At 40.8% G+C, this 17,558-nt stretch overlaps 1 protein-coding gene across 1 annotated transcript in view; it reads left to right on the top strand.

The window, feature by feature from the left end:
- kif26ba (kinesin family member 26Ba) overlaps positions 1-16,703 on the top strand; it is a 45,429-nt gene extending 28,726 nt beyond the window's left edge. The window contains exons 15-24 of the mRNA XM_005733403.1: positions 799-975; positions 1,543-1,629; positions 1,771-1,847; positions 1,976-3,574; positions 4,015-4,238; positions 4,494-4,655; positions 4,769-4,983; positions 8,820-9,085; positions 11,216-11,366; positions 12,979-16,703. Of these exons, the coding sequence (XP_005733460.1) occupies positions 799-975; positions 1,543-1,629; positions 1,771-1,847; positions 1,976-3,574; positions 4,015-4,238; positions 4,494-4,655; positions 4,769-4,983; positions 8,820-9,085; positions 11,216-11,366; positions 12,979-13,127 (3,107 nt within the window). The 3' untranslated portion in view covers positions 13,128-16,703. The remainder of the gene's footprint in view (positions 1-798; positions 976-1,542; positions 1,630-1,770; positions 1,848-1,975; positions 3,575-4,014; positions 4,239-4,493; positions 4,656-4,768; positions 4,984-8,819; positions 9,086-11,215; positions 11,367-12,978) is intronic.
- Positions 16,704-17,558: the final 855 nt, after the last annotated feature.

Raw genomic sequence — 17,558 nt, 5'->3', positions numbered from 1 at the left:
ACTGTGTTAATTTTTTTTTTTAAATGTATACATATATATGCTATATATGGATATTACATTTAATTCTTTTTACTTTTCCATTTCACTCCTTTGTCTTTTTATTTTCTTATCTCAGTTTAAGTTTCAGTTTAAATCTAAATTTTCCTTTAAAAATGTGATTTTTTTAGGTTAAATAGTAACATTTCATTACAACTACCTGTCACCACCCATCATACTCATCTACTTCAAGTAGAAATATCAGAAATAAGCTACAGTGAATTCTTGGCTGGTCAGTTCTAGGGTATCCTTTAGGGTGTATATGAGTTTCTTTTAAGATTACAAAAATAATTTTTGTATAGTGCTCCAATTTCACTAAAAAAGTGAATTTGTTCCCTCCATTTAATGTTGCATCCATTTGGATAAAGACCTGAGATAAAGACTAGAAGAATATTGGAAAAAAAAATTTTTTTTCGTTTTAAATGCAAGAAGTCTTACAAATACTGGCGAGTTGAGAAAAATCAGTAAGCAATTTGCAACTGATACTTGAAACATTTGATGACATGTTTCAAGCATCATGATGAGAAACATTTGTTCTTATGTGCATCTCCCCGTTCATTAACGGTGAATTCTTCCCGGGTAATGTTACTGCTGTTTTATATATGCTGGATGCATAAAAGACACATGCTGAGTCACCTGTGTATGACACAGTTTATCTGCATAATAATCACTGGTTTGAACTTGTCTTCTCAGCGTGATGCCAATTTCCCTGCACTTGGAAAACAAAATAAATTACAATGCCAGATGTTTCTGATTCTACAGACAGTTTGGCTGCAGACAGTGGTCGTTCCTCCACAGAGTCCCTGCTGTCCAGGAGTTCTCCTGCAGGGATGAGCCCACAAGTCCGTGAGCCAACTCCATCGTTATCTGCCAGCCTGGGCTCAGCTGAGACGCTCTGCGATGATGATGTACCACCAATACCGTTGGATAGCAAGGATGGTAAGTTCCAGTAAACACAGCTTGTTTTAACACGAGGAAAAGTGGTGAGAAAGTACATTGTGGGTAATCCTTGCAGTTTTAATGACAATAAGGCGCTCTATCAAAACCACATGCAGAAATGTTGAAACAGCTGTAACCTGTTAAGACTCAGGGGTTGTTCTAAAGTGTCTGGAACTGGATTGTTGGCGGGAGATCTCTTGATTATTGTGAGTTGTGTCAGAGAGGTTTCAAGGATCAGTTTACTTCTGGAGCATCCCTCAAATGCTTGATTGAATGTGGAGCTCTGGAGACCAAAGGGAGTTTTTCAAACTCTCAGTGCAGCAGGTAGCTACTGCCATCAGGGATGGATATTTGCATGTGAGGTGTGCTTGGTCTGCAGGAGTCATGGGTCTGAAGGTTATGTCCACATGAATGTAGGGACCCAGCATTTCCTAGAATAACACTGTATCGTAACTGAATGACTCTTTTCCACTTTTCTTTTTTTTTAACTGATCGGCATATACATAAAGACCATGAAGAACTGAGAAATAAACTTTTGCTTTTTTCTATCTTTATATTTTCTTCCAGGAGTCTCAGGTTCAGCAGCATCTGCAGTAACACTTGGACCTCTTGTACTTGGGGATGATGAACTGGTGTACACTGTGGTTACTGGAGGTGAGGAGGACCTTGACATTACTGCTCTCATTGAGAATGAAGGCTTGGCTGGTCGTCCAGTAAGCATCATCAGCTTCAACAGTGACTGTGGCTCTGCAGCTGCCCTCGCTACTGGCTCTCAACCCATTTGTACTGCTTTAGATGGAGTTGTGGAGGATCACATGCTTGTAGGTCCTCCAGCATCTTCGGGGGTTTCAGATGTTGTTGCCATGGCAGAGGTTAGTGCTACTTTGATCGTTTGGTTTGAATTTGCATAAATAAAATAGATTTGACATTATTTAAACTTTAACAGCCACATTTTATAATTGTTTCTGGATTTCAAGATGTCATACTTGATTGGTTTTAGGTGGCAATGGCCAAGCTGCGGACAGAAGGTGAATCCTTAGCCACAGGAATGTCAAACTGTGGTTCACCCAACTCTTCCTGGGTGAGTGATCTGAGCGCGGGCAGCGAAGCTGATCAGTCTCTTCATAGCTTCAGCCAGTCCCAGAGCCAGCAAGGGGAGGCACTGGCTGATCCTGATCCCAACTTTGGAATCGAGACGCTGGATGGTTATGAAAATGGTGGTACCCCAAGAAGAGGGAGTCTGGAAGGAGAAATGGTTCTGTCAGAGAACCAGAGTGATAAGGGTACTCCAACTAAAGAAAGGCTGAGAAAACTGCCTCCTTCCATGGCTAAAACTAACATCCAAATTCTGGCAGGACCTGGCAACACGTCTCCTTTCAAGACCAACATCCTTGTTCACCCATGTGCAGCTGTCAAACCCATGGTTGTCCAGGAAGCCACCATCCTCTCCTCACCTACAAAGGCCAACTTTATGAAAGATCCAGTCAAATCCAGTGCAGCATTTATAGCATCTATTTCAAGTGAGATGAGCTTTGAAGACCCCTGGCTGAAACGTGGTACAGAAGAAGGAAAGTCCAAGGAACTAGTGTGTGAAAGGAAACTGGAGAAGAGGGAGGCAGAGCATTCGAAGGGCCACTCAATAGATAAGGCAAATGGTGGGGGTGGTGATCGTGGCAGTTCAAGTTCAGGTGGTGAGGTGGTGTCATCGCCAGACTCTTTTAAGCGAGTGGTGGATGGTTGTGAGATGGTGGCTGTTGTTGCCCAAGGTGAATGCTTGACTAGTATTTATAACCCAGATATCCACCGTACCGCTAGTCTACCACGCGGATGGCACCGTGTCAACCGCCATGATGGCTTAGACATTGGAAGCGAGTACCGTAATCTTGGAGTCACCACTTCAACTCCTTGTAGTCCCCGTGCCACACTTGATCGCTGGGGATCCAATGGAAAGCAGGGCTTTTTCTCTCATAAAAAAGGGGGAATCCCACCGCTGCCGCCTGTACGAAAGTCCAGTCTAGACCAGCGGAACAGGGCAGCCAGCCCTCTCCAGCAAACCACACATGGAGTCTCATCGCAGGGGAACTCGGCAGATGATGCAGGGGTATCTGGCTGTGGCCCTGCAGGAGTAACTCGACAGCGAGGCTCCAGCATAGACAGTAGTAGGCTTTTCAGTGCCAAGTTGGAGCAGCTTGCCAACAGAACCAACTCTCTGGGCCGAGTCCACAGCTCACACAGTGGTTCCCATCATTATGACTGCTTTTCCTTGGAGAGAGGTGAGAGTCTTAGAGGGGGAGGGGGAGTGAAGGGAGACAGCACCATGCCTCGCACTGGACGCAGCCTCAACCGTGCTGGATCACTATCTTCTTCTTCTGGAAACACCAGCAGCCTTTTTAGCGGCAGTACCAGTCCAAACAGCGCTCCACAGTCACCAGCTAAGACCAGCAGCCAGTCAAAGATATCAGCAGTTAGTAAGCTGCTGATGACCAGCAGTCCCAAGGCCAGGAGTCTGTCTGCCTCCAGCACCAAGACTCTGAGCTTCTCTACTAAGTCTTTAAGCCAAAGCTCCAGCCGGAGCTCCAGCCTTCCTCCTAATGGAAAGGTAGGAATAAATATTTCTTCAAAGTAAATGATCCGTGCTCACTTTCTTTAACATCTGTAAACCACAAGCTCATCAGACAAAATTAGCTAAAATTATTTAAGGACCTTCCTCAAACTGTGTTTAGCTTTAACGTCCATCCTTTAAAGCAGGGTCCCCAATCTCAGTCCACGAGGGCCGGTGTCCCTGCAGGTTTCAGATCTCACCCTGGGTCAACACACCTGAATCACATGATTAGTTCATTACCAGGCCTCTGGAGAACTTCAAGACATGTTGAGAAGGTAATTTATCCATTTAAATCAGCTGTGATGGATCAAGGACACATCTAAAACCTGCAGGGAAACCGGCCCACGTGGACTGGGATTGCTGCTTTAAAGTAATTAAAGGATGTTGGCTTCCATTTCTCCTTCCATCCACCTAAACCACCTTACTTGTCTTTTTAGCCCCAGAGTTCAGTCCCGGCCCCTGTGCAGCAGCAGGGACCTGCCCCTGGGTCCTGGTCTACCCAGTCTCTGAGTCGAAGTCGAGGGGGAAGTCTGGCTGCTAAGCTTCCTCTCCGAGCTGTCAACGGTCGAATCTCAGAGCTACTCCAGGGGAGTGCTGGCTCCCGTTCCAGGAGTCATGTTCAGGGAGGAGGCACAGATCCAACAGAGGAAAGAGGGACGAGGTTTGTTAGTTTTATATCATAAAAGTATATTTACATATACTGTACACCTATTTAGTGGTTCCTATGGAAGCATTTTTCGTTTATTCATAGGACAGCTAATATAAAATGCAAGATTAGATCCATATATTATGCAAGAGTAATTTTGGCAAGTCGTGATAATGTAAGGTGCAAACTGTAAGGCAAAGTGACATTTAAGTTCATTGAGATAATAATCTGTTCGAAGTTATTTACTGCTTCCTATTTCCTTGTTCTCAGTGGAGGAGGAGGTGGAGGAGGAGGTGGAGCAGGAGGCGGTGGGGGAGATAGCCTGGGAGAGGAGAGGGCAGCAGTGGTACAAACACTGCCTTCTCCCTACAGCAAGATTACAGCTCCCAGAAAACCACACCGCTGCAGTAGCGGCCATGCTAGTGACAACAGGTACAAGCTTTAGGGCTCTGAGGAATTTGAAACTTAAATTTCACAAAATAAAACATGTATTTTTTCTGTATTTTTCTTCATCTCTAACTGTGATCTCATAATGCCTCCAACAGCAGTGTGTTGAGTGGTGAGCTCCCTCCGGCAATGGGGAAGACGGCTTTGTTTTACCACAGTGGAGGCAGCAGTGGGTATGAGAGCATGCTGAGAGACAGCAGTGAGAACACAGGAAGTACCTCCTCTGCTCAGGACTCCCTCAGTGAGCACAGCTCAGCCACCACCTCCTCCCGACGGAGCTCCAGAAGCAGCAAGAAGAGCAGGAGCAACACAGGTCACGACACAAATTTTCAAAATCGTGTTTTATAAACATCTTCACCCCTCAACTAAAACCTGATAATCCGCTTGCTATTCTTTATAGGAAGGCAAATTTAGGATTTTCCTCAACATAACTAGTGGTAATTTCTTCTGAACAAGTCGAAGTGTCTTAGCACTCCTAATTAAGCTGGCACAAGCACAAGCGTTAAAAACATGAAATTAAATACACCCTGCGCTAAAACCACCCAGATGGCTAGTTTTTATAATTACATGAATAAATATATATCCAACATCTGTACTATTTCTATTCAATGTATCCTCAATGTGTGATGCTTGCCCACTTTTACCATATTAACTTTTACAAACAAATTTTTAGGCGTGAAATTTTGATCATATATTTTTCAAAACAACAGTAACATAGAAGTGCTGGAAATAGAAATAGACACCTTTGTGATGTTGAAAAGCACTGTAACAAAAGAAGCGAACAGTTAAGGGAAATGTGAAGAAAGCTGTGGCTACAGGAGGTGCTGGGTAAGGTAAGGTGACCCTGACCAGTCATCTGTGAAATGGTAAAAGGGAATCTGCTGGTGTAGGCTGTAATGAATATATATTCACCAGAACAGAACACAGAGAGCTTGCTAATGTGCCTGCCAAATTACTGTCTATTGGTTAAGCATGAGGATTGATATGTGCATAAAAAATCAGATTGAAGAGAGGCAGCTCCTTCCAGTGTGTGTCTAATTATTGATTCGAAAGGGAATTAGCCTTTCCATCCAAGTGTGCGGGAAGCAGTCTCACCTCCTGCCATGCAGCGTAAATTCCGGGTTTACTCTCATTTTGCTTTCACCACAACCGATTCTGTGGATCAAAGAGCCACGACAGTGCCACAAGATGACACAAAGGTGTGAAGGATTATTCTGTGTTTGTTGTGAATCAAGGTGAAGCCAGTAAGCGAGGAACGATTGATACAGTTGAGCCCCGGTGATAGAAAACTGATTATAGTCTTAATAATAAAAAGGCAGAAAGAGCATGTGTATAAAGGACCGAGGCAATATCCAGCTGAAATGTTAATTACATCTCCAGCTGAGTCTCTCTTTTTATCCTTGATTTTCATTAGGCTGGATTCATGTGCTTACCTCTCTCCTCATATTCCACGTATTCACCCCATCTCTCTGTCATTCATCCAGCTCGCTTCCCTCGCATCTTCCTCTCCCCGCAGACTCAATCTTTCTCTGTCCCGTTCTATGCTGCTTCCTAATGAAATACAAATGTCTCTGCTTGACCTTTATGCGCTGCTTCGAGACCAAAAGACAGCTGCAACCTTATTAAAATCAGCACTTCCTCTCCCCTCTCTCACACATACCTTATCACTGACTTTCTGGTGAATCTGATAACTCTCATTCCTGTTGACATGTCTGGAAATTTCTATGCAAAGCGCACGTGTGTTCAGTGTTGCGCAGTGGTTAGATTAGAGACTGACCCGCTGCTATTATCTATGAGCTCTACCTGCTTTTTTATTTATCTCACTTCACTTCTCCATTATCAATTTCACATTCTGTCTCGCGCGACAGTTTTCTTTTGTCCCCTCCTTTATGTCTCTCTCCAGTGAGTCTTTTATCTGTCTTCCTCCCCTCTCCCACCGATCATGTCTGTGCAAAACAAGAAAGGTATGCCCACTGAGTGAACCGACACTTAAGGGGTTTTATTGCGTTCAAGGAAGAATCTGAAATTTGGAAAGATGTCTTTTTTCTTAGCAGAGAGATGTCAGATATATTGCAGTTCAATGTAAGACTAAAGCTTGTAGCTAAACTGCTGTACTATAAAATAGTTCAAGTAATGTCTCCCAGTTTTTTTCTTCATTGCTACACAACAAATATGATTTAACAGAAATGTAAGAATGTGTCAAATATGTTAAATCAAAAAAGATCATATAGCTATGTCTGAAGACCCCGAGGGTGAATATTGGTCATTTCATTGCTGTAGTTTCACATTGTTAGTACAGGGTTGGGCCTGTCTTTGGCTTCAGAGCTTTTTAATTCTTCATGACGAAGAGTCAACAAGGTCCTGGAAACATTCCTCACAGATTTTAATTCATATTGACATGATATCGTCTCAAATTAGCTTGAGATCTGGTGTACGTGAAGGGTGCTTGATTACACTAAATTCATTGTTGTGTTCAGGAAACGCATTAAAGATGATTTTAACTTTGTAGTGTGATATCCTGCTGGAATCAGCTATTAGAAGAAGTGTACAGTGTGATCATAAAGGGATAAACATGGTCAGCTACAATAGTCAGGTAGGCTGTGTCATTTAAGTTATACTAAATGGGGGCTGTCACTACCACCAGCAGCTTGAACCCTTGATGCACAGCAGGAAGGATCTATGCTTTCATGTTGTTCACACCAAACTCTGACCCAGCAGCAGTTTTCTGATCTTCTATTGCCCGATTTCTGTGAGTCTGGGTGATTTACAGCCTCAGTTTTCCGTTCTTAGCTGACAGAAGTAGCACCCGGTGTGGTTTTCTGCCATCTGCTTCAGGATTTGACATGTGCATTTGGACATGCACTTCTGGATACATCGGTTATAACAACTGGTTATTTGAGTTACTGCGTTCTTATTAGCTCAAAGCAGTTCAGTTATTCTCTTCTCTGTGGGTTCTGGTTTTTTTTTACCATTATCTATAAACTCTAGAGATAGTTGTATGGGAAAACTCCAGTAGGACCATTAAAGGTTCTCAGTCATCCAGGTCATCGTAGTCTAAGAAGTTTGGAAAGAAAAAGGCGTCTGGACTTCTTTAAGTTACTTGAAGACGTTTCACCTCTCATCCGAGAAGCTTCTTCAGTTCTAGGGTCAAATGGTGGAGAGTCCCAGATTTAAGCCCTGTGGGGGTATCCCACCAAGAGGGACAAATATCCATTATTGCATATGCCACATGTTCCTTTACTAAAATGATATGCTGCTTCCTAAATGTGAAGTTTTGTTTTCCTGCAAACTGCCCAATAACAATGCACCTTGTGTCCCTCTTGGGGGAATACTCCCACAGGGCTTAAATCTGGGACTCTCCACCATTTGACCTTAGAACTGAAGAAGCTTCTCGGATGAGAGGTGAAACGTCTTCAAGCAACTTAAAAAAGTCCAGACTTTTTTTTCCTTTCCCAGCTCCTTAGGCTTAGGTAGGACCAGTACATCTGGCAGGATCTCACTGAGTCACTTCAGACCTCCTTTGTCCCCATTCTGATAGTTGGTTTGAACCTCATCACTTTTGGGTATTACTACACCCTAGAATTATTTTAGTGAATAATAAAGTTCAGCACTATAATATCAGTATTTGTTTTTCCCATTTTCATTTAGCTTAGTTTCATTTAGCATTTTTCTTCTGTTCATCCACACCCCACCTGTGGTGGCTCTGTGCCACACCACTAGGGACTGATGCACTGTTTGAGGATTATGGAGCTAAACTAACGGTGATCTTGAGAGTAAAACGCACTGCAAGCAAACTAAGCATATGAATGAGATAAAACAAGCAGAGTTGAAAAATTCTTTGGCACTTTGTATATTTAGGAAAAAACTGCATCAGATCGGCTCAGATCAGTTATTTTTTAAACATATTCAGCTTTTTTTGCACTCTATAACCTGGCACTTCAATGCTATATAAAATGCACCAAAAAGTAGAATGTATATAACTCCAAACATGCGATATTTCTTCAATTAGAATTAAAAAAGGGTAAAGAAAAGACACTTTTTATTCTGCCGTTCATATGAACAGTTTATCGCCTTGGCTCAAAACTTCACTATTCTTGTCATCAGTGTGTAACAGTCTTTCTGTAATCTTCTTTTTATTTGTTCTTTTAGGTCTCCAGCGTCGACGTCTGATCCCAGCACTAACCTTGGACTCCTCTTCATCATCGCCTTCTCACCGTTCCTCCAAACAAGCCATCACGTCCTCTTCTTCCTCCTCCTCCAGCCCTGGTGCATGCTGGGTCGACGGGCCACTTGGGCCACCTGCACCCTCAAACCTCCGGGCAGTGACCGCAACAACAGAAACCTTTGAGATCAAGGTGTACGAGATAGATGATGTTGAACGGCTGCAGAAAAGGAAGGACAAAGGAGGGAGCAAGGTGAGAGGGAGGAGGGAGGAAAGACACCTGAGCTGCACAGCTGTTGTAGGTCAAGTGGTGGAGCAGGTCAACAAATTGCAGGGTTGGAGATTTGATCCTTATCTCTTCCTGCCCGTATGTCAACACGTCCTTGAGCAAAAATCTAAATGGGTGATGGGCAAAAGGTAAAAAATTCAGGCATATATGTGTCATCACAGGGTGCGTTGTTATTGGGCAGTTTGCAGGAAAACAAAACTTCAAATTTAGGAAGCAGCATATCATTTTAGTAAAGGAACATGTGGCGTATGTAAAGATGGATATTGATAATATCACTCAGTGAGTTTGCATTAGAGCTAAACTGAAGCCTAGAGAATAACATTAATGTCTGGTGCTATCTTGTCTCCTTGGAGCCAGGCGAGGCTCCAAATATTAGCAGGGTGGAGGAGGCGAGTGTAGCTAGAAGCTAACAGACGAGTTACATTTAAAGCAGTTTACTTAATGTGACAGTTTGTGCATTAAGATTTAAAACCATAAAGAAAATATATTTTCACTTTCTTGGATAGTGGAATCCCCTGAGGGTCTACTGGTATTACTTTCAAAGAACAGGACAAAATTACAGTGAACCCAAAACTGATTAAGACACGCTGATGAAAAGCAAAACCATCTATGGAAAAGTTCTGCATACACCACCAGCAAGTGAGGACAAAAGAAAATTAAACGTTATTACAACATATCATAATCTAAGCAAGATTTTATTGTTGTCAATGCCATTATCAGTTCTGCCTACAGATCTCATTGGTTGTCAGTTCCTCCTTTCCAGGATTAACGTAGCACTTTATTATGACTGACTCTGAATACAGGGTAGAATCAGAGTAGAAAAACAGGCTAAATTGGACTTGGTTCTGCTGAAACCTCAGTAATGAGATCAACCATGTCAGGAAGTGATTTATTATTCAGATGAACCAGACAATTTGGCACCAGTTCTCAACTAAAACAGGTTCTTGGATTCCAGCTTTACTTCCGGCTTGCCTCATCCAAACAGTATCTCTCATTTTCTCTCTAAAGCCTAAAAATAGCCACTAATACACTGATTAGGAAGAGTGAACTAATGACACCAGAGTGACTAGAACATTTAATTGAATTTGTAATGGAAGTTGATACTGGGAGTGTTTTTGGAGCCACCACTCAGCAATCCTCGGTTACGATGGTTGTTGCCACTTGATATTTGTACATGTGGTGTTCAGAGCTTCATTTCGACACATTTTAAAAATATCTAGTTCCCACCGGACTACAGTTATGTAGGAGGCTGACTAGGAAGCACGTGTAAAAGAGGGAGGAAGAAGAAAATAGCAAAAAACTTTTAGGATTTATTATGGTTGACTGAAGGGGAAGGATGAATGGATGTCTTTAGAAGAGTGGAAGAGAAGGAGAGCAGAAGTGCAAGATGGCTATTGCTCTTGATTCCAGTGACACTGATTTGATGAATAATGGTGGTGAAGCACATTAAAAAACAATAAGTGTTGGACACTGCTGCTAATGGAAACCCAGAAGAGGAAGCTGGTGGTTGGGCAATGGATGAAAAAGGATTTGTGTTGTTGTGACAGTGTGGAAAGAAACCAAAAGGTTTTAAAAAAATACAACAGCAAGGATTTTCAGAACATGAATAGCTCAACATTAGCATTTAGTTCTGTGTGAACAGTGAACTTTTTAAATAAATCTACATATCTTGGCTTACTTAAAAAAATGATTCTAAATTCTGAGGACTTTGCAGAATAAAATTGTTAAACTTAGGAAATTGTTGTAAATGAATGCAGGTTTTGGGGGGGTTTCCACTGTTAAACCTTTATGTGATCAGAGGAGAGAGCACTGTGAGCACTGGAAAAGAGAAATGGAGAAAAAGCATGAAATATAGATTTTCCCTGCAGCAACCTTAAGAAAGCCACAATCGTGTTCCAGTGAAAGCTGCTCAGTGTCCGAAGGCGCTCAGCTGCAGCCACAGTGGGAGACGATGAGGTGCGAATGTATTTAACTGTGTGAATTTTAAGCGTGCCGCTGCTGAAGGAGACCCACCTGTGTTTCACAACACGCTCCTCTGAAAAAATAAAGCTAAATAAAATCCGTGTCTATCTGTCTGCCTTCTCTGTGTGTCAGGAGGTGGTGTATGTCAGTGCCAAGCTTCGTCTGTTGGAGCACCGCCAGCAGCGAATCAGTGAAGTCAGAGCCAAGTACCAGTGTCTCAAGAAAGAACTGGAACAAACCAAACAGTACTTGATGCTGGAGCCACACAAGTGGACCACTGAGTGTAAGTGTGGACCTCTGACACATCAGGGAATATAGGTCTGTGTGTGAGAGAGCAAAGGAGGTTAGAAACTGTTTAGGATTTTAGTGGAGGATTATTCTGAAATAAATAAGTCTATTATGTTTAAGTTATGATGCATATTTTTATATTTTACATGACTCATGTTAATTACTAATGCTGTGCTACATGACTGCTGGTTCATTCTTCAGACAAATACATTCTGTCATTTCATTATTAAAAATATGAAGTGACTGGGCATTATAGATTTTACTTCAATAGACACAAAAATGCATTTGTGGGAAGGATTGTGTTGTTGCAGATTGATGCATCTGATGGGGCAAACTTTCACGATACGAAATAATGTTTTGCTTTGTTGTGTTTTTTTGTAAGGGTGTGGCTTAATTGCCCTCAATTGCACTTTTAAGGACATTTTCTTACTACTGTGCAATTTAGTAAATCAGAATCATCTAAACAGGCTTTTGCATACAATCGGCATGCTGCCATGCCCTAATCTTCTTTTTAAGAAAACACATTTAATAATAATAATAATTGTCAATAAGTAGTAGTGATTTAATACAGCTGTGTTTAAATTCGCTAAGATAGCTAGCTGTCATTTCTTTGAATAAATGGTCAGAGGCACTTTTTGTACATTTTTTGCAAAGTACAAACAAACTCAGGTATGAAAAAATGGATAAATCTCTGATTTATGTGTGAATTGTGATGTGAATCCTAATCGTAACAGTTCTTGGATAATAATGCAGATTTTACATAAGTAGCAATAGGCTACATCAGACTTAATTATTCAGTTATGTACCTATTGGGCTGTATATGAAATAAAAGTTCAACCAACATAATGAATCATGCAACCATAAAAGAAGGGCTGGAGTTCCTATTGATCCTCTGAGATCTTATTCTACGCTGTCCCACAGATGGGGGAGGGTGGTCTTGAAGATTCTCTCAGCTAACAGACCACCTGCTTGGTGCAACTAACCATCCAGGTGTTGATATTCCCACTCAAGATGCAGGTGTAGAAGTTCCTGTGCACCCTGAGTGGGAGTTTAAAGTCTCTTAGGTACCTGAGATGCTATAGGTGCTGATGGGCTTTCTTCACCAGTGATTTCATGTGTCAGGACCATGACAGGTCCTTTGTGATGTAAACACTACCGTGTTTAAAGTTATCTACCCTCTTCACATGGGCCCCAAATATGCAGAGAGGGCCAAATTTCCTCTGCTACTCTCTCGTAAAGTCCATTATGAGGTCCTTGGACTTGCAGGGATTTAGCTGGAAGTTTTTCTCTTTACATTATTCGATAATCTGAGACCAGCAGGCAATGCCATCACTGTTTGATATCAAGCCCATTACAGCTATGATGTTGGAGTCTGAGGTGCTCACAACAGTGACCGGTGTAGAGAGAGTGATGATTAACTCATCGGCCGCCTTCTTTTTTCTTAAATCATAATTGTTATAAATTATTATTATGACATTTATCATTATTCCATTTTAACAATAACATGTAAAATATAACCCGTGGCACCTTTTTAATTATTAAACCCACATTCAACAGCACTTTATCAAGGAATGATGTATTTTCTCCACCTTTCTATTTGTGTCCAGTTGAGCTGCAGCAGGCCTATGAAGTGGACTCATTGGAGTATTTGGAGGCTCTGGAAACAGTGACAGACAAACTGGAGACCAGAGTCAACTTCTGCAAAGCCCATCTTATGATGATCACCTGCTTTGATGTGTCCTCAAGGCATCAGTAGACAGATGGAGGCGGAGAAGTGGCCTCGACGATGTCAATGTCTAGACCATTCCCCTGACTAATCAAACACATTTAGAAAATCTTTAACTGCAGCTCGACAGTTGGAAGGATGAACACAGGAATAGACCGACCGCATGATCCTGCATATTATTCCAGCGTCTTGTCCAGATGTGAGTAAGCAGAAGGCCAGGTGGCCGGAAAAATCAAAAGAAGATTTACGGAGAAAAATTAACAGAAAAACAGAGACAAGATTTGTAGATTTGTTTGCTGGGTCTTGGAAACAACCTCAGAAACTATCTAATGGACGGGCTACTTTCAATCAGAGAAAATATGGCTGCCCAAATAATGTATGAGAGTCTAAAAAGACATGTCAAACCAAGTAACCAGAGAACAAAATAATTGGACCGCAGTGACACACAGTGAGTCAAACTTTGAAAGAATGTACCGAGAGCAAAAAAAAGGCTATAGCTGAACAAAAACTGCCATTTTTTAAGAAGGAGAAAGCTGAAGTTGAAGTGCAAGAGAAGAATAATTTCACATCTAACACATTTTGGAAGAACATTTTTTACATGGTTAAAAGCCTTTGGCTGTAAATACGGAGTGCTGACTACAGAGTGGCCTGGTATTGTTGTGCAGCGACTAAAAGAGACTAACCGAGAGAGAATGACAAGAGGACGAAGGAAAAGATTTAGAAGTGCCTTGTGAACATTTCAACAATACCAAGACCAAGTCTCCTTCTCTCTAAATTTGTGTACAAGTAAGTATGGTGCTAGTATAGAAACATCCAGAAAAGATCAGTGTCCTTGGAAGCAGTTTTCATTTTCTTTTCTAAATGTGATGTTTTACTGTGGGTCAGTGTTTCACTATATGATAAACAAACTAATAATGTGTGTTTCAATGTATGGTCTTTGGTACATTGATTAGAGATCAGAGAAACAACGTTAAAGTGGACCTGTTATGCTCTTTATTTTTACTCTCGGACTCCACAGGAGCCGCTTTGCATGAGTAACAGATCAAAATAATCCTTATTTATTTTATACTGGGCCTCAGTGAAGTGCTCTCAGTTGATCCTCTGTGAAACACCATTTTAGTTCTTCGTGCTTATTCCCAACAGGAAAAGCATAAAAGGTCCCCTTTAAAGGAAAACTACAGATTAACTTAATTAAACTTGGAAGGACCAAAAACCTAAAGTTAAAAGCATTAAACATTTTTCCAGGACACAAAGTTATGTGTGTTTAAACAAAAACACTGAATCTGGTATCCTGTGGTGTCGTTTTTACTTTGGCTTTACTCACAAACGGAGCACATGTGACTCTTGGCCCTCCGGGGCATTCATACACGATGTTTCCCTCGATAGAGATTTTTAATGTTCACAAAGCTATGAAATGTCAGAAGGTAGTAGAGGTGAAAACACTTCTCTCTGATCTGGTGTTAAATACAACCAACGACTGACTCCCTGCCTCCCTGCCTGACTCACAGGCAGTCTGTCTGTTATTCGTATCTGTGTTGTTCTGCTCTATTCTAAAAGAAACTGAATGATTTGTCATTGTGTGTGTTTTATAATAAGGTATCCTTTTTTTATTTGAGTGCAATGGGACCATGTAGAGACTATGTACGATAGTAGCATTGAGCAGGATAATCGAAATCTGAAGACATATTTATAGATAAATTGTGAGGGACACGCAGGTGCGTCAATATACTGTGTTTAACATTTAATTCTAATGAAACAAGGTAGTAGATTTAATCAATATTTTGGGACTACAGCTATAGGGTGTTTAAACACTTTTAATATCCCCTATATTGTAAAGGACAATTAAATTATATAAAAAAAATTAAAGGAACCTAATTAAAAAGGGAGGAGACGAGCTTAAGACATAGATCTCTGCCTGGTTCCACTTTTTGGATGGATAGCAACTCCTAAGATTTGTTAGTATTATTATCTATGGTGCTTGAGATACTTATGATCTAAATGTTTGTACAAATATAAATATACGAAAGAGTCCATTTCCCCCTGAAACACAAAACAACGCCTTTCAAATGCTTCTTCTACATCACTGTCATCGTGTCTTTTGTTGTCGAGCAGAGAGCATTATGGGAGAGCGACATGAGAGCAGTGGAAATGATGTCACCGTATTGGTGTAATTTGTCTAAAGCGTTGTAGTGCTGATTTTTTTCTCCACTAAGAGCAAAAACCCAGAACGTGCTGTCGCTGAAACAGAAAATACAGTTAATTCAGTGAAGTTTGTATCTTCACGTGGATCTGAATCAGCTAATGATTTCATGCAGTGCACACTGGCGGGGATAGCCAAGAGATAATCTAGTGAGAAATTACCCCTGAGAGCAAGACGCTTTTGACAAACTTGAGAGGCTTTTTTTGTTTTTTAACAGCATCTCTGATCATTTCCTGTTTTTATCCCCGTGTTCATTGTGCAAGTCATGAATGAAAGTTTATTTATTTGAGTTGCTACTTAATGTTCTTATTTATGTACACCTCATGATCTTACAAAGTTACTATGCATTGATGAAAAAGAAAAATAACTGTACATACTTTGCTGAGCCCATGTCATATATAAATATATATACTGTGCACATAGCATATATGCCATCATTTTTATTTTAGATATTTTTTTTGTTGTTGGTTTCATTTGCTCCTGTTGTTCCTCTTGAGGATTTCAATGGGTTTGGTTCCCCAAACATTCACATGCAGAACAGGGATGCTAGTTGATTACATGCAAATCAGAAGCCTTCCAGTATGAAGGCAGCTGTGTTGCTGTAAGAGAAACGTCTGTGTCTTATGAACTGCAGCCCTGTGTAATTAGCAGCGAGTGTTTTGGGAAATCTAACCTCTAAATGAGCTAATGGCTTCTATTGAACTATCCTTTTTAAGATGCTATGTGGGAGGTTTCTTCCTTGATATGTTACTGCCAAATCTAATGGGATATCCCTTTATTATTGTAGTAATAATCAAAAATTGCTAGAAACTATTACAGCTAAAAGAATAGCGGGGTGTTTTAAATCAAGTTATTCACAGATTTCCATCTGCAAAGTCACTCTGTAAGGCACGACATAAGTTTCACATGATCTATGGAATAAACTGACAAATATGCTGTGCTGGTGCATATTTTGTAGACACATTTAAGAATTATAATGTGATATCTGTAAATCACACACAAGGCATCTTAGGGAGCATTGTGTGTTAAAGTCCGGGTCAGACCACATTTACCAAAAACAGATGTTATCATTAGCATTAGGAGTCAACTTCTGTGTTGCTCAGTTGTAAGACACAGGGTCAGTTGTTTGAAGATCTCTGGATAACTAAAAAAAAAAAAAAAAAAATCACTTTTCTGTTCCAGTCTCTTGATAAAAATGCCAGTTGTGAGACATATTCATGCTAAATACCCTCAGTAATTCTATTTAAAACAACACGTTATCAGTGTAAATGCGGAACAAGTGGTGCACAGGAGTCTCGCTGTGCTCATATTGTCCACTGCAGATTTACCGTTTTTGTGAAATCTGGTCTGACATATGGTAAAGACGGAAGAAAAAGATGGAGGGATGTAAATAAAGGAATGTATTAAAAGAGTTTCACACCTGATGCTTCATTCTTTGCACACAGAATAGACGAAGTAGTGTGCAGATGTCCAGAAGGCGTGCTGTTTCACTTCTGATGAACTAAAAATCTTTTGCATTATGACTCAAACTCATCAGAAATTTAAATGATGTAACATGGAACACGTAACATTGTACGTTATTGCATTGGGCTGTTAGATTTACATAAACAAGGGACTGGGACAACTCAAAAATATCATTTAGTTTCCAGAGCATGTGTAAATGTGGACCTTGAGTACCCTGTAGGCAGCTATTCTGTGACATACAGTAATGCCCTGTTGAGCCTGCTTTGATCATCAGTGCACGGCAGGGAACAGGAAGGAGGAGAAGGCAGGAATGGGAGCGAGGAGAAATAATAGATTAGAGACGAGAGAAGAATAAAGGTAGCAAAGGGGGAAATGCAAGAAGAAAGGAAGACAAGTGAGTAAGAAGAGGAGTACAGGACTGCTTTTTATGCAAGAAGAGAGGAGTGACAAGAAGAAGCACCAAAACTGTACAAGAGAAATAAAGTAGGTGAAATTATTCAATATAAGATTACAGTGTACTGAATTTTAAAAGTGTAGCAAAAGAAGGATCCTTTAGTTGATTTGTAACTAATACTATGAGATAACTGCAGAAGAGCTCAACTCAATACTACAACTCTTGTAGCTGCAACATAAGCCCACCGTGCTTGACAGCTGATAAGAGTGCGTTGAATTATGTCCATCAGCACGTCCACTTTGGTCTCATCTAAGCACATTGTTGTAGAAGTGGTTTGTTAATTAATTATAATCTTACAAAAGCTGGCCATTTTTTTTTTGTTGTTTTTAGAGAGAAGAACCTT

This window comes from Pundamilia nyererei, unplaced genomic scaffold, assembly GCF_000239375.1.
Source record: "Pundamilia nyererei isolate P.nyererei 1_Seehausen unplaced genomic scaffold, PunNye1.0 scaffold00051, whole genome shotgun sequence".
Classification (NCBI taxonomy): Eukaryota; Metazoa; Chordata; class Actinopteri; order Cichliformes; family Cichlidae; genus Pundamilia; species Pundamilia nyererei.
Note: the sequence above shows the minus strand (reverse complement) of the source record. Positions and strands in the feature narration are given on the sequence as shown.